The 22,990-nt window shown below is 47.7% G+C and overlaps 1 protein-coding gene across 5 annotated transcripts in view; it reads left to right on the top strand.

Annotated features, from left to right (window-relative positions):
- Positions 1-21,138, top strand: part of TTLL11 (tubulin tyrosine ligase like 11) — an 80,372-nt gene extending 59,234 nt beyond the window's left edge. For 3 of the 5 annotated variants that reach the window (XM_088665392.1, XM_088665394.1, XM_088665393.1), the window contains 3 exons: positions 686-931; positions 8,035-8,138; positions 15,030-16,382. In XM_088665392.1, the coding sequence (XP_088521518.1) occupies positions 686-931; positions 8,035-8,138; positions 15,030-15,271 (592 nt within the window). In that variant the 3' untranslated portion in view covers positions 15,272-16,382. Of the gene's footprint in view, positions 1-685; positions 932-8,034; positions 8,139-15,029; positions 17,997-20,958 lie in introns of those variants that run through there. The other 2 variants (XM_088665390.1, XM_088665391.1) reach the window with 2 other exon arrangements.
- The last annotated feature ends 1,852 nt before the right edge of the window (positions 21,139-22,990 follow it).

The raw sequence follows: 22,990 nt of genomic DNA, 5'->3' as shown, positions 1-22,990 counted from the left end.
GAAACGGGGTACTTGGCAGCTATGCTAAGGACTATTGGTTCTAACATTAGCTGGAGCAAGTACAATGTAGCTGGGATGGAAGGAGTGGCAAGGAAGGAGGGGAGCAGGACCGCAACTAAATCTTTACAGCAAAACTGATACGGGGGACCGCCGGGAAAAGGTAAGTAAAAACGGGGGTTTCCCGGGGAAAACGGGGTACTTGGCAGCTATGCTAAGGACTATGGGTTCTAATATTAGCTGGAGCAAGTACAATGTAGCTGGGATGGAAGGAGTGGCAAGGAAGGAGGGGAGCAGGACCGCAACTAAATCTTTACAGCAAAACTGATACGGGGGACCACCGGGAAAAGGTAAGTAAAAACGGGGGTTTCCCGGGGGAAACGGGGTACTTGGCAGCTATGCTAAGGACTATTGGTTCTAACATTAGCTGGAGCAAGTACAATGTAGCTGGGATGGAAGGAGTGGCAAGGAAGGAGGGGAGCAGGACCGCAACTAAATCTTTACAGCAAAACTGATACGGGGGACCGCCGGGAAAAGGTAAGTAAAAACGGGGGTTTCCCGGGGAAAACGGGCTACTTGGCAGCTATGTATGGCCGCTTCTCGGATGGCATCATGGCAGCGGCAGCCGTGAGATGGGAAGCGATGAAGGTGCATTGATGCGATCTTTGTGTTGCTGTTTGGCCCGCAGAGCCGAGGTTTCAGAGGCCGAATGGGAGAGGGAAAACGATTTGCTGGAAGAAGGGCCAGAGCTGGAGGACAGCAAGACGTCAGAAGGCAAGTTCCCTTCCATTTGCCTCAGGGAGCTGTACCCGAAGCTCGCAAAGGAATTTGACTATCTGCGGCTGGTCGAGCGGATTGCGGCTCTCTTCATCCGTTTCCTGGGCGTGAAGGGGACGACGAAATTGGGACCCACGGGCTTCCGGATGTTTATAAGGTGAGGGCGATCATAGAATCGTAGAGTTGGAAGAGACCCCAAGGGCCACCCATGTTAGAATATTGGGGTGTAAACCACCAATATTCTTACTACGGCCACTGGCTTCGGTAAAGAAGACAGCAAACGATCGTAGGTGCTAATCTGCGTTTATTCAGAGAGTGTGTGTTCAGCCATCGCTCTCCAGTTCAAAAGAAAGCGAAAGTAGAAACAGAACAAAGAACATCACATGCCAGGAGATCAGGTTACAGCTTGAGCTCCTGTGTGGGAAAGTTACAGCAATCATATAAAGTAAACATTCAGCCACATGCAGCATCTGTGCCATGCAGAGGATCTGTGCCATGCAGAGGATGTGCCATGCAGAGGAAGGAGAATCCACCACACTCCTTGGCAGCAAATTCCACTGCCGAACAGCTCTTACTGTCAGGAAGCTCTTCCTAATGTTGAGGTGGAATCATAGAATCATAGAGAATCATAGAATCATAGAGTTGGAAGAGACCACAAGGGCCATCCAGTCCATCCCCCTGCCGAGCAGGAAACCCCATCCAAGCATTCCAGACATATGCCTGTCAAGCCTCTGCTTCAAGACCTCCAAAGAAGGAGACTCCGCCACACTCCTTGGCAGCAAATCCCACTGCCGAACAGCTCTGACTGTCAGGAAGTTCTTCCTAATGTTTAGGTGGTTAAGTTCTTCCTAATGTTGAGGTGGAATCTTCAAAGCAAAAGGAGTCCTGTTGCTTAAACCAAGGTATATGAGAGCTGCCTGCAGGTATTCATAAGAGGGACAGTGGCACTTTGCGTGTGCTCAGAGGCTACTCCCCTTGCTCAGTGAAACACAATAGGATCCAGCCCCAGGGGATCCACATTCAGTCCTGCTTCCTTTCTGTGTGTGCATTTGGCAAGCCTTTAACTATGGCCTCCCTAAATTAAATTCATAGAATCATGGAATCCTAGAGCTGGAAGAGACCACAAGGGTCATCCAGTCCAACCCCCTGCCGAGCAGGAAACACCATCAAAGCATTCCAGACATATGCCTGTCAAGCCTCTGCTTAAAGACCTCCAAAGAAGGAGACTCCACCACACTCCTTGGCAGCAAATCCCACTGCCGAACAGCTCTGACTGTCAGGAAGTTCTTCCTAATGTTTAGGAAGATGGAGACTCCACTTTCAAGGGCAGCCTGCCCCAAAATGGTTAGCAGATTTTTTTTGCCATGAATCCGCGGACACTTTTCAGCTTCAATGGATTTTGTATGGGGACTGATTTGTAAATCCGGGGACTGTCCCCGGGAAACGCGGACATTTTGTAACCTTATGGGTGGGTGGGGCTGAGGCAGAGAGACCATCAGTATACCATATACTCAGCTGGGCCTGAGGTGAGATTTGAACCTGGGGCTTCTGTCTTAAAAAAAAAAAAAATCAAGTGAGAAATAAGAAATAAAGGTGAGGGAGACCAGTACCAAAAGCCCCCCCAATAATAATAATAATAATAATAATTATATAATAATAATAATTATATAATAATAATAATTATATAATAATAATAAAAATTATTATTATTATTATTATTATTAAAAGCCATACAGTCGTACCTCGGGTTGCGAACAACCCGGGTTGCGAACAACCCGGGTTACGAACAACCCGGGTTACGAACTTCGCAAACCTGGAAGTATTTTCGCCGCGCGCGCGTGCGCAGAAGCGCCGCGCGCCTTTGCGCACGCGCAAAGCGCGAAAATAGTGCTTTGCGCATGCGCAAAACGACGGTGTGGGCCCTTTTCGGGTTACGAACTTTTCGGGTTACGAACTGCGACCCGGAACGGATCGCGTTCGTAACCCGAGGTACCACTGTATACCATATATTCTGGCGTATAAGACGACTTTTTAAACCCGGAAAATCGTCTCAAAATTCGGGGGTCGTATTACACGCCGGGTATTGCCCGCTCGGCAAGTCCCCCCGCACGCTGCGCTAAACCGGGACTTGCCGAGCAGTGCCAGAAACGGCTTCTGAGCATGTATGGACTCGAGGACATCCTCAGAAGGCGATTGGCGAGTCCCCGCTGTGCCAGAAATCGCAAGTACCTTAAAATATAGAGAATATCCCAAACTCTATATTTTAATTTGAAAATTAGGGGGTTATCATACACCCAGTCACGTTATATGCTGGCATATACGGTACCATCCTTCATCCATAGATCTCAGGGTAGGATCATAGAATCATAGAGTTGGAAGAGACCACAAGGGCCATCCAGTCTAACCCCCTGCCAAGCAGGAAACACCATCAAAGCATTCTTGACATATGCCTGTCAAGCCTCCGCTTAAAGACCTCCAAAGAAGGAGACTCCACCACACTCCTTGGCAGCAAATCCCACTGTCGAACAGCTCTTACTGTCAGGAAGTTTTTCCTAATCATAGAATCCTAGAGTTGGAAGAGACCACAAGGGCCATCCAGTCCAACCCCCCTGCCAAGCAGGAAACACCATCCAAGCATTCCTGACATATGCCTGTCGAGCCTCTGCTTAAAGACCTCCCAAAGGAGGAGACTCCACCACACTCCTTGGCAGCAAATTCCACTGCCGAACAGCTCTTACTGTCAGGAAGTTCTTTCCTAATGTTGAGGTGGAATCTTCTTTCTTGAAGTTTGAATCCATTGCTCCGTGTCCGCTTCTCTGGAGCAGCAGAAAACAATCTTTCTCCCCCCTCCATATGACATCCTTTCATATATTTGAAGGGTGGTTCACAACATACAAAATACATAATAAAAACAAGAACAGAACAAACCAATACCCCCCCCAGTTAGCTTCTGAAATAAAATACATTCTCAAGAATAATGGGCATAGTCAGGATTTTTGATAGGGGGGGGGAGGACTTGGGGGGGCAGAACCGACGCGATCGGTCAGTTAGTTAAGTATTTAAATTGTTTTACTTGGTCTGGGGGGGGACCCAGGTAGCGCTGTGGTTAAACCACTGAGCCTAGGGCTTGCTGATCAGAAGGTCGGCGGTTCGAATCCCTGTGACGGGGTGAGCTCCCGTTGCTCGGACCCAGCTCCTGCCAACCTAGCAGTTCGAAAGCACGTCAAAAGTGCAAGTAGATAAATAGGAACTGCTACAGCGGGGAAGGTAAACGGCGTTTCCATGCGCTGCTCTGGTTTGCCAGAAGCGGCTTTGTCATGCTGGCCACATGACCCGGAAGCTATACGCCGGCTCCCTCGGCCAATAATGCGAGATGAGCGCGCAACCCCAGAGTCGGTCACGACTGGACCTAATGGTCAGGGGTCCCTTTACCTTGACTTGATCTGGGGAGGGGCACTGACCCCCCCCCCCCCGGCTACACCCATGACAAGAACATAATGTAAGGTGATTGAAATGATTTAGAATTTGCTAACTAGAAATGTGTTAAAGAACCACATTATACCAGCGATGGGCAACCCTTTGAGCTTGGCGTGTCAAAATTCGCCCAAAAAACGAGCATAACTCGGGGGGGGGGTGTCACGTCGAGAGAAAAAACCCCACAATTTCGCGATATTTATAGTTTAAATAACAAAAAGGTATAATTGATATACCGTATATTCTGGCGTACAGGGACCCAGGTGGCGCTGTGGGTTAAACCACAGAGCCTAGGGCTTGCCGATCAGAAGGTCGGCGGTTCGAATCCCTGCGACGGGGTGAGCTCCCGTTGCTCGGTCCCGGCTCCTGCCCACCCAGCAGTTCGAAAGCACGTCAAAGTGCAAGTAGATAAATAGGGACCGATCCGGCGGGAATCATAGAATCCTAGAGTTGGAAGAGACCACAAGGGTCATCCAGTCCAACCCCCTGCCAAGCAGGAAACACCATCAAAGCATTCTTGACATATGCCTGTCAAGCCTCTGCTTAAAGACCGCCAAAGAAGGAGACTCCACCACACTCCTTGGCAGCAAATCTCACTGCCGAACAGCTCTTACTGTCAGGAAGTTCTTCCTAATCATAGAATCCTAGAGTTGGAAGAGACCCCAAGGGCCATCCAGTCCAACCCCCTGCCAAGCAGGAAACACCATCAAAGCATTCCTGACATATGCCTGTCAAGCCTCTGCTTAAAGACCGCCAAAGAAGGAGACTCCACCACACTCCTTGGCAGCACATTCCACTGCCGAACAGCTCTTACTGTCAGGAAGTTCTTCCTAATGTTTAGGTGGAATCTTCTTTCTTGTAGTTTGAATCCATCGCTCCGTGTCCGCTTCTCTGGAGCAGCAGAAAACAACCTTTCTCCCTCCTCCATAGGACACCCTTTCATATATTTGAACGTGGCTATCATATCGCCCCTTCACCTTCCCTTCTCCAGGCTAAGGTCAACGGGAAGGTCAACGGCGTTTCCGTGCGCTGCTCTGGCTCGCCAGAAGCGGCTTTGTCATGCTGGCCACATGACCCGGAAGCTGTCTGCGGACAAACGCCGGCTCCCTCGGCCTATAGAGCGAGATGAGCGCCGCAACCCCAGAGTCGGACACGACTGGACCTGATGGTCAGGGGCCCCTTTACCTTTACATTCTGGCGTATAAGACGACTGGGCGTATAAGACGACCCCCCAACTTTTCCAGTTAACATAGAGAGTTTGGGATATACTCGCCGTATAAGAAATACGACCCGGCGTACAAGACGACCCCCCCGACTTTTGAGAAGATTTTCCTGGCTTTAAAAAGTAGTCTTATACGCAGGAATATACAGTGTGTGTGTGTGTGTGTGTGTGTGTGTGTGTGTGTGTGTGTGTGTGTATATATATATATATATATATACACAGTGGAACCTCGGTTTATGAACACCTCGGTTTATGAATTTTCGGTTTATGAACGCTGCGGACCCATCTGGAACGGATTAATTCATTTTCCATTACTTTCAATGGGAAAGTTCGCTTCAGTTTATGAACGCTTCAGGTTGAGTACTCCGCGGACCCGTCTGGAACGGATTAATCCACTTTCCATTACTTTCAATGGGAAAGTTCGCTTCAGTTTATGAACGCTTCACTTTATGAACAGACTTCCGGAACCAATTGTGTTCATAAACCGAGGTACCACTGTATCTGTATTTGGTTTATTTAATAAACCAAAAACTAATTATTTAACCAAACCAAACCCAAAAAACCCTTATTTATTTATTTATTTATTTATTTATTTATTTATTTATTTATCACAAAGTGCCCAGTTGTTGTTGAGCGTTTTTTTTGGGGGGGGGGGAGCTGCTGATCAAAGTTTGGGAGGTTTTTTTGGGGTGTGTGTGCAAAAGTAGCTTTGCTTTTTTGAGGGGTGCCCCAAAAGGTTAAAAAAACCAATCTCTGGCTACCAGCAACAACAACAACAACAACAACAAGGATCCGGGTTTTAACAGCGGAGGCAAGCTGTAGGAGGAGCGGGAGAAGAAAGGGGGGGGGGACAACAAGAGCGCGAATGGGCCGATGGGGCGCGTGCCAGAAGTGAGGGCTCTGTGTGTTCACCATCACTGCATTATACCATGTGAAGTGATATGAGAATTGTTGTTTTATTGTTATTTGTTCTTTTTCCCCCTTTCTTTTTGTCTTTTTTTCTTCTTTCTTTATATATTGTTGTTATTTTGGTGAAAATTCTAATAATAATAAAAAATATTATATATATAAAAAAAAGACAAGAACATAAAGGTAAAGAAAAAAAGAAAAAAAGGTTCCCCATAGCGCTTCTGCCTTTTGCCTCAAGAGCTGCTTTAGTTGACCTGAGTCAGCAGTGTGATGCAGCAGCTCAAAGAGCCAATGCAATTCTGGGCTGCATCAAGAGGAGTATAGCATCTAGATCAAGGGAAGTAATAGTACCACTGTATTCTGCTCCGGTCAGACCTCACCTGGAGTACTGTGTCCAGTTCTGGGCGCCACAGTTCAAGAAGGATACTGACAAGCTGGAACGTGTCCAGAAGAGGGCAACCAAAATGGGCAAAGGCCTGGAAACGATGCCTTATGAGGAACGGCTTAGGGAGCTGGGTATGTTTAGCCTGGAGAAGAGACGGTGAAGGGGCGATATGATAGCCATGTTCAAATATATGAAAGGATGTCATATGGAGGAGGGAGAAAGGTTGTTTTCTGCTGCTCCAGAGAAGCGGACACGGAGCAATGGATTCAAATTACAAGAAAGATTCCACCTCAACATTAGGAAGAACTTCCTGACAGTAGGAGCTGTTCGGCAGTGGAATTTGCTGCCAAGGAGTGGGGTGGAGTCTCCTTCTTTGGAGGTCTTTAAGCAGAGGCTCGACAGGCATATGTCAGGAATGCTTGGATGGTGTTTCCTGCTTGGCAGGGGGTTGGACTGGATGGCCCTTGTGGTCTCTTCCAACTCTAGGATTCTATGATTAGGAAGAACTTCCTGACAGTAGGAGCTGTTCGGCAGTGGAATTTGCTACCAAGGAGTGTGGTGGAGTCTCCTTCTTTGGAGGTCTTTAAGCAGAGGCTTGACAGCCATATGTCAAGAATGCTTTGATGGTGTTTCCTGCCTGGCAGGGGGTTGGACTGGATGGCCCTCGTGGTCTCTTCCAACTCTATGATTCTATGATTCTAGTTCATGGTGCCCTTGGGAGTCTGCTCTCCCTCCCCAGGATGATTCCCTCACAGTTTTCCAAGTCATTGATAAAGATCATAGAATCATAGAATCGTAGAGTTGGAAGAGACCACAATGGCCATCCAGTCCAACCCCCTGCCAAGCAGGAAACACCATCAAAGTATTCTTGACATATGCCTCTCAAGCCTCTGCTTAAAGACCTCCAAAGAAGGAGACTCCACCCCACTCCTTGGCAGCAAATTCCACTGCCGAACAGCTCTTACTGTCAGGAAGTTCTTCCTAATCATAGAATCATAGAGTTGGAAGAGACCCCAAGGGCCATCCAGTCCAACCCCCTGCCAAGCAGGAAACACCATCAAAGCATTCTTGACATATGCCTCTCAAGCCTCTGCTTAAAGACCTCCAAAGAAGGAGACTCCACCACACTCCTTGGCAGCAAATTCCACTGCCGAACAGCTCTTACTGTCAGGAAGTTCTGTGATTCTATGATTCTAGTTCATGGTGCCCTTGGGAGTCTGCTCTCCCTCCCCGGGACGATTCCCTCACAGTTCTCTTTTCCCGCCCCCAGGAACAGCAAGCTAAGCAACAGCGAGTTCAGCATGGCTTCCGCAGACATCCTGTACATTGACATCACCAAGAAGCAGCACGGTCTCGCGACAGACCGAGATGCGAGTAAGCCCTCTTGCATAATTCTGGGGGCAGACCTTTGGGGTGGGGGGTGGGGGGGGTAGGGCAGGCTAGGGCATGTGGATATCTGCATTTAAGTGGAGCATCTGTACCCTTCTCCTCTTCCGCAAAACAGCTTCCCAAGAGCAGTTTGCATACAATCGAAAGCAAGGCAGCCCTCTGCCCTTGCAGGCTTACGGCAGGGGCGTACCCAGGATCAAAACTAGGGGGGGGGGTGCAAGCCATGGTCGTTCAGGGGCAGGGCCAAGGCACGGGAGGGGAGGGGCCACAAAGTGGGGATGTGGGCGGGGCTACAACTCGGCGGCCGCTAAATGAACCCCCTAAACTCTCTCCTACGAAATCCCCCTGCTCTGAAGCAGGGCCGTCTCTAGAGCCAGGTCCGGTGGCGCTGGGGCGCCAGGCCACCAGGGGCGCCACTACGCCCGCCGAGAGGCGCGGCGGAGGCCGAGCCAGGCGCACCTCTCAGCTGTTCCGGAGGCGTGCGGGCCCCGCGCAGGGGCGTCGCAACAGGGGGCGGGCAGCCCCCCCCCCTGGACGCCCCTATGGCCAGACTGGGTTGCGTAGGGCTCTGGCCCTCCAGGTGGCAGCCGTGCGGCGGGAACGGGTCGGGGTGGGGGTGGGGCAGGGGTTCCCAACAAAGTTTCCTCGAGGACCCCTCATCGAGCCGCTATTGTGACGAGGACCCCCATTAATTCCTAATCCTAAAATTAAAAAGTGAGAGCCAAATTAAGAGTCTCAAATTAAGTTTTTTACAGTTACAACAGAGCACTCCATCAGTATACAGTTATATAATTTTTCCAGGAAGCTTAACACTGATCTTGGAAGGGTTCGGTTCAAGGGACGCCAACGATTTAGGTTCAATGGACACCGACAAGCTTGGTTTGAGAGTCACCGACTTACTTGCTTGAACATCAAATGCATTATCTTCCTCTTCATCTGTAGGCCTTTGTCGTTTGAACGAACCACTTTTTAACCAACGGTCCATTTTTAACTACGCGAACTGTAGCTTCCGCGAAAAACAACGCTTTGTTGACAACACACGGCTGTTTTGCAAAGAGGCAGCGCGCGCCAGGGAGGAGGGAGGGGAATGGAGAAGACAGGGGGCATGCGCAGCAGCGCACCAATGAAGCCGGCGCGCGCAAAGCATCTTGGGGAGGTGAGCGCTAGTCGAATGCGCGCGCTGCCTCTTTGCAAAACAGTCGTGTTTGTAAAGCTCCACCTAACGGCATACAGCAGAACTACGGCCTCTATCTAATTCTAGTTTTGCGCTAGACTCTGCTCATGCAGGAAGCGGCCAAAACAAAAAAATCTGTTCTCATACGAAATATAGTTAATATATTTTTTTATTCTAATAGCATCTTGCGGACCCCTCTGGCATAGCTCGCGGGCCACCTGTTGGGAACCACTGCCTTAGAAAACAATCTTTCTCCCTCCTCCATATGACATCCTTTCATATATTTGAACATGGCTATCATATCCCCCCCTTCACCTTCTCTTCTCCAGGCTAAACATACCCAGCTCCCTAAGCCGTTCCTCCTGCCAAGCAGGAAACCCCCTGCCAAGCAGGAAACACCATCAAAGCATTCTTGACATATGCCTGTCAAGCCTCTGCTTAAAGACCTCCAAAGAAGGAGACTCCACCACACTCCTTGGCAGCAAATTCCACTGCCGAACAGCTCTTACTGTCAGGAAGTTCTTCCTAATGTTGAGGTGGAATCTTCTTTCTTGAAGTTTGAATCCCTTGCTCCGTGTCCGCTTCTCTGGAGCAGCAGAAAACAACCTTTCTCCCTCCTCTATATGACATCCTTTTATATATTTGAACATGGTTATCATATCACCCCTTAACCTTCTCTTCTCCAGGCTAAACATACCCAGCTCCCTAAGCCGTTCCTCATAAGGCATTGTTTCCAGGCCTTTGACCATTTTGGTTGCCCTCTTCTGGACACGTTCCAGCTTGTCAGTATCCTTCTTGAACTGTGGTGCCCAGAACTGGACACAATACTCCAGGTGAGGTCTGACCAGAGCAGAATACAATGGTACTATTACTTCCCATGATCTAGATGCTATACTCCTATTGATGCAGCCCAGAATTGCATTGGCTTTTTGAGCTGCTTCATCACACTGTTGACTCATGTCAAGTTTGTGGTCTACCAAGACTCCTAGATCCTTTTCACATGTACTGCTCTCAAGCCAGATGTCCCCCATCCTGTATTTGTGCCTTTCATTTTTTTTGCCCAAGTGTAGTACTTTGCATTTCTCCTTGTTAAAATTCATCTTGTTTGCTTTGGCCCAGTTGTCTAATCTGTTGAGGTCATTTTGAAGTGTGATCCTGTCCTCTGGGGTATTAGCCACCCCTCCCCATTTGGTGTCGTCTGCCAACTTGCTCAGGATGCCCTCAAGCCCATCATCCAAGTCATTGATAAAGATGTTGAACAAGACTGGGCCCAAGACAGAACCCTGTGGCTCTTCCCACTAGTCACTACTCTCCAGGATGAGGAGGAGCCATTGATGAGCACCCTTTGGGTTCGGTCAGTCAGCCAGTTACAAATCCACTGAATGGTAGCATTGTCTAGCCCACATTTGACCAGCTTCTTTACAAGAATATCATGGGGCACCTTGTCAAAGGCCTGGCTGAAATCAAGATAGGCTACATCCACAGCGTTCCCTTCATTGATAAAGATGTTGAAGTCATTGATAAAGATGTTGAATAAGACTGGGCCCAAGACAGAACCCAGTGGCTCTTCCCACTAGTCACTACAGGGGAAGGCTGCCGAATGCCATGACAGAAGCACCGGAAGCCTGAAACTTTATTGGAAATTTTAAAACAATTACCTTCCAATATCGCCTTCCAAGTCAAATGCATGTACATATATTGAGTCTAGGCTCACATGCAACAGGCTACAATCTAGGGCAGGGATGTCCAATAGGGTGGGTCATAAAAAACTATTTTTTTTTGAAAATGCAGTGAGAAAAGCTGAATTCTGGAACCTTGTAAATCGGGCAAAGGTGCATTAGGGTGGGTCATAAAAAAAACTTTTTGGGGAAAATGTTTCCTCCCTCGATCTTATATCAGGCGTACGGTATAAACATAGTCCAATTTCAAATTGGGGACAAATGGGTTCATATTGAGACCCTGCTCCTACAGATTGACATTTGGCCTCGCTACGAGTGATGAAAACATAGGAATTGGACTCATTTATTCTCAGGATGTTGAATGGCGAACTAATCAGCATAAATTTTAGGTTTTATGTAGAGCAATAAGAGTTGCATACTCTTATCTTCTTGGAAAAGACCCTGATGTTGGGAAAGATGGAGGGCACTAGGAGAAGGGGACGGCAGAGGACGAGATGGCTGGACAGTGTTCTCGAAGCTACGAACACGAGTTTGACCAAACTCATATAGAGGAGGGAGAAAGGTTGTTTTCTGCTGCTCCAGAGAAGCGGACACGGAGCAACGGATTCAAACTACAAGAAAGAAAATTCCACCTCAACCTTAGGAAGAACTTCCTGACAGTAAGAGCTGTTCGGCAGTGGGATTTGCTGCCAAGGAGTGTGGTGGAGTCTCCTTCTTTGGAGGTCTGTAAGCAGAGGCTTGACAGGCATATGTCAAGAATGCTTTGATGGTGTTTCCTGCTTGGCAGGGGGTTGGACTGGATGGCCCTTGGGGTCTCTTCCAACTCTACGATTCTATGATTCTATGAACTTCCTGACAGTGAGAGCTGTTCGGCAGTGGGATTTGCTGCCAAGGAGTGTGGTGGAGCCTCCTTCTTTGGAGGTCTTTAAGCAGAGGCTTGACAGGCATATGTCAAGAATGCTTTGATGGTGTTTCCTGCTTGGCAGGGGGTTGGACTGGATGGCCCTTGGGGTCTCTTCCAACTCTACGATTCTATGATTCTATGAACTTCCTGACAGTGAGAGCTGTTCGGCAGTGGGATTTGCTGCCAAGGAGTGTGGTGGAGCCTCCTTCTTTGGAGGTCTTTAAGCAGAGGCTTGACAGGCATATGTCAAGAATGCTTTGATGGTGTTTCCTGCTTGGCAGGGGGTTGGACTGGATGGCCCTTGGGGTCTCTTCCAACTCTAGGATTCTATGATTCTATGAAACTGCGGGAGGCAGTGCAAGACAGGAGTGCCTGGCGTGCTCTGGTCCATGGGATCACAAAGAGTCGGAAACGACTAAACGACTAAACAACAACAACAATTTTCTGCAATATTTATTTATTTAAGGGGAAACATGTTGATAATTGACATGAAAAACCAAGGGTTTTGAACAAATTATACGGAACAAGAAAGCAAACGGGGTCCTAAACAAGTAAACATAAACATTAAACAATAAAACACCCCTCATATTATGCGTTGCGTCCAAACATCACGTTATACTTAATTACTTAGGTATAAATTGTACTAAATGCTTACATTTTGTGTAGTTAATAAAATTATGCCTTATGCAATGTTATACATTGTGCTTGTACGCCATATATGCTAAAAATATGCTTTTATGCCTTGCACTAAACCTCTATTTTAGCAATTAAGTAATTAAGGATAATGTGATAATGCTTCTACGCATGACCGGAAGTGCATAGACACGACTTCCGGTGTCGCCCCGCCCATCTATGGGCACCAAAAATGGCTTTGATCTGCTCCCACTGGGTGTTTAACAGGATGCGGACGATGCCCAGCTCTACCTCTCTTTCAAATCAGAACCAGTGAAGGCATTGAAGGTCCTGTGTGAGTGCCTGGAGGTGGTTGGAGGTTGGATGGCGGCTAACAGATTGAGGTTGAATCCTGACAAGACAGAAGTACTGTTCGTGGGGGACAGGAGGCGGGCGGGTGTGGGGGACTCCCTGGTCCTGAATGGGGTAACTGTGCCCCTGAAGGACCAGGTGCGCAGCCTGGGAGTCATTTTGGACTCACAGCTGTCCATGGAGGCGCAGGTCAATTCTGTGTCCAGGGCGGCTGTTTATCAGCTCCATCTGGTACGCAGGATGAGACCCTACCTGCCCGCGGACTGTCTAGCCAGAGTGGTGCATGCTCTAGTTATCTCCCGCTTGGACTACTGCAATGCGCTCTACGTGGGGCTACCTTTGAAGGTGACCCGGAAACTACAGTTAACCCAGAATGCGGCGGCTAGACTGGTGACTGGGAGCGGCCGCCGAGACCACATAACACCGGTCCTGAAAGATCTACATTGGCTCCCAGTACGTTTCCGAGCACAGTTCAAAGTGTTGGTGCTGACCTTGAAAGCCCTAAACGGCCTCGGTCCAGTATACCTGAAGGAGCGTCTCCACCCCCATCGTTAAAGACCTCCAAAGAAGGAGACTCCACCACACTCCTTGGCAGCAAATCCCACTGCCGAACAGCTCTTACTGTCAGGAAGTACTGAAGGAGTGTCTCCACCCCCATCATTCTGCCCGGACACTGAGGTCCAGCACCGAGGGCCTTCTGGCGGTTCCCTCGCTACGAGAAGCCAAGTTACAGGGAACCAGGCAGAGGGCCTTCTCGGTAGTGGCGCCCACCCTGTGGAATGCCCTCCCACCAGAGGTCAAAGAGAACAACAATTACCAGACTTTTAGAAGACATCTCAAGGCAGCCCTGTTTAGGCAAGCTTTTAATGTCTGATGGATTTCTGTATTTTAATATTTTGTTGGAAGCCGCCCAGAGTGGCTGGGGGGAACCCGGCCAGATGGGCGGGGTATAAATGATAAATTATTATTATTATTATTATTAAAACTGGCAATCATCTACCCATTGTATTGGCCAACGTTGTTGAGCTTTTTTGGGGAAGCCGAAGTTGTAGCGGTTGCTGCTTGACTGAGGTGCTGCAACTAAAGCATCAATAATGGGTGCCACGGGGTCCTGTCTTGGGCCCAGTCTTGTTCAACATCTTTATCAATGACTTGGATGATGGGCTTGAGGGCATCCTGAGCAAGTTTGCAGACGACACCAAATTGGGAGGGGTGGCTAATACCCCAGAGGACAGGATCACACTTCAAAATGACCTTCACAGATTAGGCAACTGGGCCAAAGCAAACAAGATGAATATTAACAAGGAGAAATGTAAAGTACTACACTTGGGCAAAATTAATGAAAGGCACAAATACAGGATGGGAGACACCTGGCTTGAGAGCAGTACATGTGAAAAGGATCTAGGAGTCTTGGTAGACCACAAACTTGACATGAGTCAGCAGTGTGATGCAGCAGCTAAAAAAGCCAATGCAATTCTGGGCTGCATCAATAGGAGTATAGCATCTAGATCAAGGGAAGTAATAGGACCACTGTATTCTGCTCTGGTCAGACCTCACCTGGAGTACTGTGTCCAGTTCTGGGCACCACAGTTCAAGAAGGATACTGATAAGCTGGAACATGTCCAGAGGAGGGCAACCAAAATGGTGAAAGGCCTGGAAACAATGCCTTATGAGGAACGGCTTAGGGAGCTGGGTATGTTTAGCCTGGAGAAGAGAGGGTTAAGGGGTGATATGATAGCCATGTTCAAATATATGAAAGGATGTCATATAGAGGAGGGAGTAAGGTTGTTTTCTGATGCTCCAGAGAAGCGGACACGGAGCAATGGATTCAAACTTCAAGAAAGAAAATTCCACCTAAACATTAGGAAGAACTTCCTGACAGTCAGAGCTGTTCGGCAGTGGAATTTGCTGCCAAGGAGTGGGTGGAGTCTCCTTCTTTGGAGGTCTTTAAGCAGAGGCTTGACAGGCATATGTCAAGAATGCTTGGATGTTGTTTCCTGCTTGGCAGGGGGTTGGACTGGATGGCCCTTGGGGTCTCTTCCAACTCTAGGATTCTATGATTCTATGATAATAAGCGATATAAATCAAGAACGAAAGCCTCGAGAGGTTTCTGATGCTTTCCTTTTCCCTTCCAGGGATGGACTTGCACACTTTTGTGGAGGCGATTTGCTTCCTCGCCCAGAGGAGGTACAAGTCCCTCTCCCTCCACGAGCAGGTGGAGCTCCTCATCGACTTCGCGGAGTCCAACTTGGCTGCCCAGGACAAGAAGCGCGCCTGCTGGGACCAGCGCGTGGCCCTGGTGACTTGCCACCAGAACCGGCTCCAACTCCGCCCTGCCACCAACATGCTGGTCGATTACAGAAGCTCCCGCCCGTGAAAGACTGCCTTTGCTGATGCGGATTCAAAGGGAGGTTTAGACCACATTCTAGTCCATTGGGTGACGTTAAATCTCATAGCCTATGTCAGGGGTCCCCAGACTTACCCGCCTTTGGGCCGGTGCCCGCTGCGCCGATCGCTCGGCGGGCGGGGGAGTGCGCGCGCAGCGAGCCGGAGGGTGGGGGAAGTGCGCGCCGGTGCGCATGCGCACACCCATTTACTGGCGCGGTGGCGCGCTTCCAGGCCGGAAAAATCGCCGGAAATTGTTTGTGCGCATGCGTATGGGCCTCCCCCCGACCCGGAAGTGCACGTCCCCCACCCCGGAAGTGCACCGGAAATGACCTCTTCTGGGTCGGGAGAGGCCCATACGCATGCGCAGAAACGATTTTCGGCGATATTTTTCAGATCTGGAAATGCGCCGCCGAGCAGCGCGCTGCAAGAGCGGGCGCCGCAAGAGCGGGCGGCGGGGGTCGTCGCGGGCCGGATTGGGAGGCCAATTGGGCCGCATCTGGCCCGCGGGCCGTAGTCTGGGGACCCCTGGCCTATGTCATCCTCTCATTGATTTTTTATTATGTCTGGGGGCGGTTTGTGGGATTTTGGAGTAGTACTTTCTTTCTTCTTCTCTTTTGCGATAATTTTTATTACGTTTTCCATTTCTGTGTTCATTACATCATATTCATTACATTTATCGTGGCTTTAAATCCTTAAATTTCCAATCAAATAGAAAGAAGAGAAAAGGAGGAAAGGAAAGAAAGGGAGGGGGAAACATAAAGCTCGAAACGAAAATAAAAATATTACGAAGTCCAATTTCTACTCAACTTTATACGTTGGACTTCCATTCTTCTTCCTTCTGTCACCTTTCCCCTTTTCGCAGATATTTTCCCACTTCGTTTTAATTAAGAAAATTAATTATTTCTCTCTTTTATTAATAAAATAATAAATTCTCTCTTTCACAGCTTATAAACATAACATTGAATATACATACAGTATATAACCTGGCTTTTAGTCAATCATGTATTTACCAAATTAATGAACTTCTTTTGTATCGTATGTGATGTTTTTAATATTCATAACCTGTTATCTTATTGTAATAAAGCATTTTATAACATCTAGTTATGAGGTTTTGCTAGTATTCATACATTCAACACATCTTACTGTTATATTTTTACATATTTCTTTTCGTAATGTTTCTTCGCCCTACTGTCAAGTTTCTGCTGTTGATTTAGTTTTTACCTTGTGTCCCATGTTTTCCTATCACCATTCATCCAATAATAAAATTTGCTACAATTTCTAAACTTAAGAAAAACAAAAACAAACCAACCAACAACAAAACTAAACTAACCATTTCAATAGAAGGGACCCCGTTGGAGTCTCCCATCCTTGGTATTTATTGTCCATATAATCTATCAAAATTTCTTCTAATTTTCGAGAAGTTCCCACTTTCCTCTCAGTACCTGCTAAGCTTAATTTTCCACCCTCTTATCATTATATATATCTATGTATATATATATATATATATTTCCTGCTCAATTTCTTATTTATCTCCATCAGGTTCCTCTGCCACTCCTTGTATTTTCCCCAACTCTTTATGGCTTCTTCCAAATTCCTTCATCTCCTGCTCTTGTTTTAATCTTACATTTTTTCATCCTTGTAATAGAATAATACACCTTCGAAATCTTATTTTGTTTTCAGTCACATTTTTTTTGTCAATTCTTTGTAAACATTTCTTTTGCAGTGGTACCTCGGTTTATGAACACAATTGGTTCCGGAAGTCTGTTCATAAACTGAAGCGAACTTTCCCATTGAAAGTAATGGAAAGGGGATTCATCCGTTCCAGACAGTCCGCAGAGTACTTAAACTGAAGCGTTCATAAACTGAAGCGAACTTTCCCATTGAAAGTAATGGAAAGTGGATTAATCCATTCCAGACGGGTCCGCGGAGTAAGCGTTCATAAACTGAAGCAAACTTTCCCATGGAAAGTAATGGAAAGTGGATTAATCCGTTCCAGACAGTCCGCGGAGTACTTAAACTGAAGCGTTCATAAACTGAAGCGAACTTTCCCATTGAAAGTAATGGAAAGTGGATTAATCCATTCCAGACGGGTCCGCGGAGTACTTAAACTGAAGCGTTCATAAACCGAAGCATGGGTGCAATTGGTTCCAGAAGTCTGTTCATAAACTGAAGCGTTCATAAACTGAAGCGAACTTTCCCATTGAAAGTCATGGAAAGTGGATTAATCCGTTCCAGACAGTCCACGGAGTACTTAAACTGAAGCGTTCATAAACTGAAGCGAACTTTCCCATTGAAAGTAATGGAAAGTGGATTAATCCATTCCAGACGGGTCCGCGGTGTTCATAAACCGAAAATTCACAAACCGAAAATTCATAAACCGAAGCGTTCATAAACTGAATCATGGGTGCAATTGGTTCCGGAAGCCTGTTCATAAACTGAAGCGAACTTTCCCATTGAAAGTAATGGAAAGTGGATTAATCCGTTCCAGATGGGTCCGCGGCGTTCGTAAACCGAAAATTCATAAACCGAGGTGTTCATAAACCGAGGTTCCACTGTATTTAAAAGCCGGTTTGCAATATCTCTGTACACCACGATTGGTTTCCCGTCTATATACCACTTCTCCTCTCTACTTTTCTTCATAATTGTATTTCTGGATTCTATTGAACTCAATGTTACTAAACAGACCCCTGGAGATTATTTCGATCTTGTTATGGGTGAGTTGACCTTGATTCTGAATGCATTGGTTATCATATAATCAACTTCCTCTTCAGCAGTTTCTCTAATTAATTTACCCCTTAGGTTTCCCCCCCTCCATTTCTGGGACACCACAAAATTTTAAGTTCTGTGACCTTTCATTCATTTGAAGAAGCGCCAGGTGGTCCAACATATTCTCCTGTGTTTTTATTATTTCTGTTATTCGTCCTTTCATTTTTTCCCCCCTTCTAACCTATTTCCTCTGACCTCTATGTGTATCCTTTTTGTCTGCTCTTCAGCTGTCTGGATTTTATTTTCCAGTGTCTTTATTTGTCCTGATAGTTCATAGAATCATAGAATCATAGAGTTGGAAGAGACCACAAGGGCCATCCTGTCCAACCCCCTGCCGAGCAGGAAACACCATCAAAGCATTCCTGACATATGGCTGTCAAGCCTCTGCTTAAAGACCTCCAAAGAAGGAGATTCCACCACACTCCTTGGCAGCAAATCCCACTGCCGAACAGCTCTTACTGTCAGGAAGTTCTTCCTAATCATAGAATCATAGAGTTGGAAGAGACCACAAGGGCCATCCAGTCCAACCCCCTGCCGAGCAGGAAACACCATCCAAGCATTCTTGACATATGCCTGTCAAGCCTCTGCTTAAAGACCTCCAAAGAAGGAGACTCCACCACACTCCTTGGCAGCAAATCCCACTGCCCAACAGCTCTCACTGTCAGGAAGTTCTTCCTAATCATAGAATCCTAGAGTTGGAAGAGACCACAAGGGCCATCCAGTCCAACCCCCTGCCGAGCAGGAAACACCATCAAAGCATTCTTGACATATGCCTGTCAAGCCTCTGCTTAAAGACCTCCAAAGAAGGAGACTCCACCACACTCCTTGGCAGCAAATTCCACTGCCGAACAGCTCTTACTGTCAGGAAGTTCTTCCTAATGTTTAGGTGGAATCTTCTTTCTTGAAGTTTGAATTAACTAATTAACTAATCAGCTAATTTTTTGCCTATATTCATCTCACTCTCCCTCAATTCTGCCCTTATTTGCTTAATCTCTTCCAGGATTTTAATCAGAACCCCATCCCCTTCTATTTCTGATCTTCTCTCCTCAGGGGTTTCTGTTTTTACTCCTTTGCGAGGCATTTTAAGGTCTCCTTATTTAGGCAAAAATTAAAAAAAATTCCTTCAGTAGCACCTTAAAGACCAACTAAGTTTATATTTTGGTATGAGCTTTCGTGTGCATGCACGCTTCATCAGAAGGTTCCGGGATTATTTAGGGTGCTTGTATTTTTTTTCTCTATTGTTTTATACCTTCTTCCCCCACTAGAGGTCCTATCCCCCCGGGAGTCTTCCTTTATTCACCTTTAAACACAATCCAAAAGCAATATCAATAAGTTAACCACGAGGAACCGCTTATCAGTCCAGCCCCCTTAAGCCATGTTATACTTTCCCACCATTTATCCTTTTGTTGTTGTTGTTTAGTCGTGACCGACTCTTTGTGACCCCCTGGACCAGAGCACGCCAGGCACTCCTGTCTTGCACTGCCTCCCGCAGTTTGGTCAAACTCATGTTCGTAGCTTCGAGAACACGGTCCAACCATCTCGTCCTCTGTCGTCCCCTTCTCCTAGTGCCCTCCATCTTTCCCAACATCAGGGTCTTTTCCAGGGAGTCCCCTTCTCCTAGTGCCCTCCATCTTTCCCAACATCAGGGTCTGTTCCAGGGAGTCCCCTTCTCCTAGTGCCCTCCATCTTTCCCAACATCAGGGCCTGTTCCAGGGAGTCCCCTTCTCCTAGTGCCCTCCATCTTTCCCAACATCAGGGTCTGTTCCAGGGAGTCCCCTTCTCCTAGTGCCCTCCATCTTTCCCAACATCAGGGTCTGTTCCAGGGAGTCCCCTTCTCCTAGTGCCCTCCATCTTTCCCAACATCAGGGTCTTTTCCAGGGTGTCCCCTTCTCCTTGTGCCCTCCATCTTTCCCAACATCAGGGTCTTTTCCAGGGAGTCCCCTTCTCCTTGTGCCCTCCATCTTTCCCAACATCAGGGTCTTTTCCAGGGAGTCTTCTCTTCTCATGAGGTGGCCAAAGTATTGGAGCCTCAGCTTCACGATCTGTCCTTCCAGGGAGCACTCAGGGCTGATTTCCTTAAGAATGGAGAGGTTTGATCTTCTTGCAGTCCATGGGACTCTCAAGAGTCTCCTCCAGCACCATAATTCAAAAGCATCAATTCTTCGGCGATCAGCCTTCTTGATGGTCCAGCTCTCACTTCCATACATCGCTACTGGGAAAACCAGAGCTTTAACTAGACGCACCTTTGTCGGCAAGGTGATGTCTCTGCTTTTGAAGATGCTGTCTAGGTTTGTCATTGCTTTTCTCCCAAGAAGCAGGCGTCTTTTAATTTCGGGACTGCTGTCACCATCTGCAGTGATCAAGGAGCCCAAGAAAGTCAAATCTCTCCCTGCCTCCATTTCTCCCCCTTCTATTTGCCAGGAGGTGATGGGACCAGTGGCCATGATCTTGGTTTTTTTGATGTTGAGCTTCAGACCATATTTTGCACTCTCCTCTTTCACCCTCATTAAAAGGTTCTTTAATTCTTCCTCACTTTCTGCCATCAAGGTTGTGTCATCTGCATATCTGAGGTTGTCGATATTTCTTCCGGCAATCTTAATTCCGGCTTGGGATTCATCCAGTCCAGCCTTTCGCATGATGAACTGGTGTGTTAGCCAGGGCATTTGGGTGTTCCCTAGTTTCCCTTGCATTTCTTGATATGGGTTTGTTATTTTTGTAGAAGTCCGTTAGGTGGTAGAAGCCTTTGGTTTGCCAGGTTTTTAGCGGGAGGTTTTGTGCTGCGTGATGGAATTGCCAAGTCACTTTCGGACTCTCTCACAAGTTTGCTCTTTAACCGGCTGCGGGTGCAAGGCAAGCGCACCTAAATAAACCCTTTATTTCCCTTCTCTCTCTCTCTCTCCCTCTCTGCAGGCAGGGCTGATCACACGATGAACTGGAACTGGAGGAGGGAGAGTCCAGCCTCAGCCTCACCAGAAATTCTTCCGTTTGCCTGGAATTGGGGGGTGGGGGGTGGCTGGCTGCCCTCGAATGTCACACATTGGGAGGGGTGGGTTTTGTAAATGTGCACTAAAATTAAAAATTAAAATCCTATTTGGTTTACTCCTATTTTGTTTACAGAAAAGTGGCAGAGATGGGGGGGGGGCCTGCCTGTTCAAAGTTTTGACTCGAAACTTAATATTTATACGGAAGAAGGGCAGATCGGGGGGGGGGCGAATAGGGCCTCACTTCCAATTCCACTACCACTTTTCCCTAATGAAAGCTTTCGTTTTTGGAACGAATTCTGCACTCGACGCAATCTCTGCATTTGCCATGGTGACTTCAAGGGAATGTGGGGTGTTCACAGACCGCAAGTAAGTTAATGGACTCCTCCCCTTCCTTGGATTAGGATTGATGTTCTCCCTTTTCTACCACACACTTAAGGGGTTCCAGGACTCACACAGGGGCTCTTTTCTGCTTGTTTTCGGGGAGAGGGACAACCACCCCGCCACCTGCACAAACCTGAGACTTAGAACCACAGAATGGTAGAGTTGGAATAATACTTATTATTCCAGTTCTGGGCACCCCAGTTCAAGAAGGATACTGACAAGCTGGAACGTGTCCAGAAGAGGGCAAGCAAAATGCTCCAAGGCCTGGAAGCGATGCCTTATGAGGAACGGCTTAGGGAGCTGGGTATGTTTAGCCTGGAGAAGAGAAGGTTAAGGGGTGATATGATAAGGTAAAGGTAAAGGGACCCCTGACCATTAGGTCCAGTCGTGACCGACTCTGGGGTTGCGCGCTCATCTCGCATTATTGGCCGAGGGAGCCGGCGTATAGCTTCCAGGTCATGTGGCCAGCATGACAAAGCCGCTTCTGGCAAACCAGAGCAGCACACGGAAACGCCGTTTACCTTCCCGCTGTAGCGGTTCCTATTTATCTACTTGCATTTTGAGGTGCTTTCGAACTGCTAGGTGGGCAGGAGCTGGGACCAAACAACGGGAGCTCACCCCGTCACAGGGATTCGAACCGCCGACCTTCTGATCAGCAAGCCCTAGGCTCAGTGGTTTAACCACAGCGCCACCTGGGTCCCATGTACGGAACAGCTTAGGGAGCTGGGTATGTTTAGCCTGGAGAAGAGAAGGTTAAGGGGTGATATGATAGCCATGTTCAAATATAGGAAAGGATGTCATATGGAGGAGGGAGAAAGGTTGTTTTCTGCTGCTCCAGAGGAGCGGACACGGAGCAATGGATTCAAACTTCAAGAAAGAAGATTCCACCTCAACATTAGGAAGAACTTCCTGACAGTAAGAGCTGTTCGGCAGTGGAATTTGCTGCCAAGGAATGTGGTGGAGTCTCCTTCTTTGGAGGTCTTTAAGCAGAGGCTTGACAGGCATATGTCAAGAATGCTTTGATGGTGTTTCCTGCTTGGCAGGGGGTTGGACTGGATGGCCCTTGTGGTCTCTTCCAACTCTAGGATTCTATGATTCTATGAAACTACAAGAAAGAAGATTCCACCTCAACATCAGGGATAACTTCCTGACAGTAAGAGCTGTTCGGCAGTGGGATTTGCTGCCAACTCTATGATTCTATGATTCTATGAACTTCCTGACAGTAAGAGCTGTTCGGCAGTGGAATTTGCTACCGAGGAGTGCGGTGGAGTCTCCTTCTTTGGAGGTCTTTAAGCAGAGGCTTGACAGGCATATGTCAGGAATGCTTGGATGGTGTTTCCTGCTCGGCAGGGGGTTGGACTGGATGGCCCTTGTGGTCTCTTCCAACTCTATGATTCTATCATTCTATGAACTTCCTGACAGTAAGAGCTGTTCGGCAGTGGATTTTGCTGCCAAGGAGTGTGGTGGAGTCTCCTTCTTTGGAGGTCTTTAAGCAGAGGCTTGACAGGCATATGTCAAGAATGCTTGGATGGTGTTTCCTGCTCGGCAGGGGGTTGGACTGGATGGCCCTTGGGGTC

This window comes from Zootoca vivipara, chromosome Z2 (genome assembly GCF_965207765.1).
Source record: "Zootoca vivipara chromosome Z2, rZooViv2.hap1.1, whole genome shotgun sequence".
NCBI lineage: Eukaryota > Metazoa > Chordata > Lepidosauria > Squamata > Lacertidae > Zootoca > Zootoca vivipara.
This window is presented reverse-complemented; position numbering and strand designations above follow the sequence as displayed.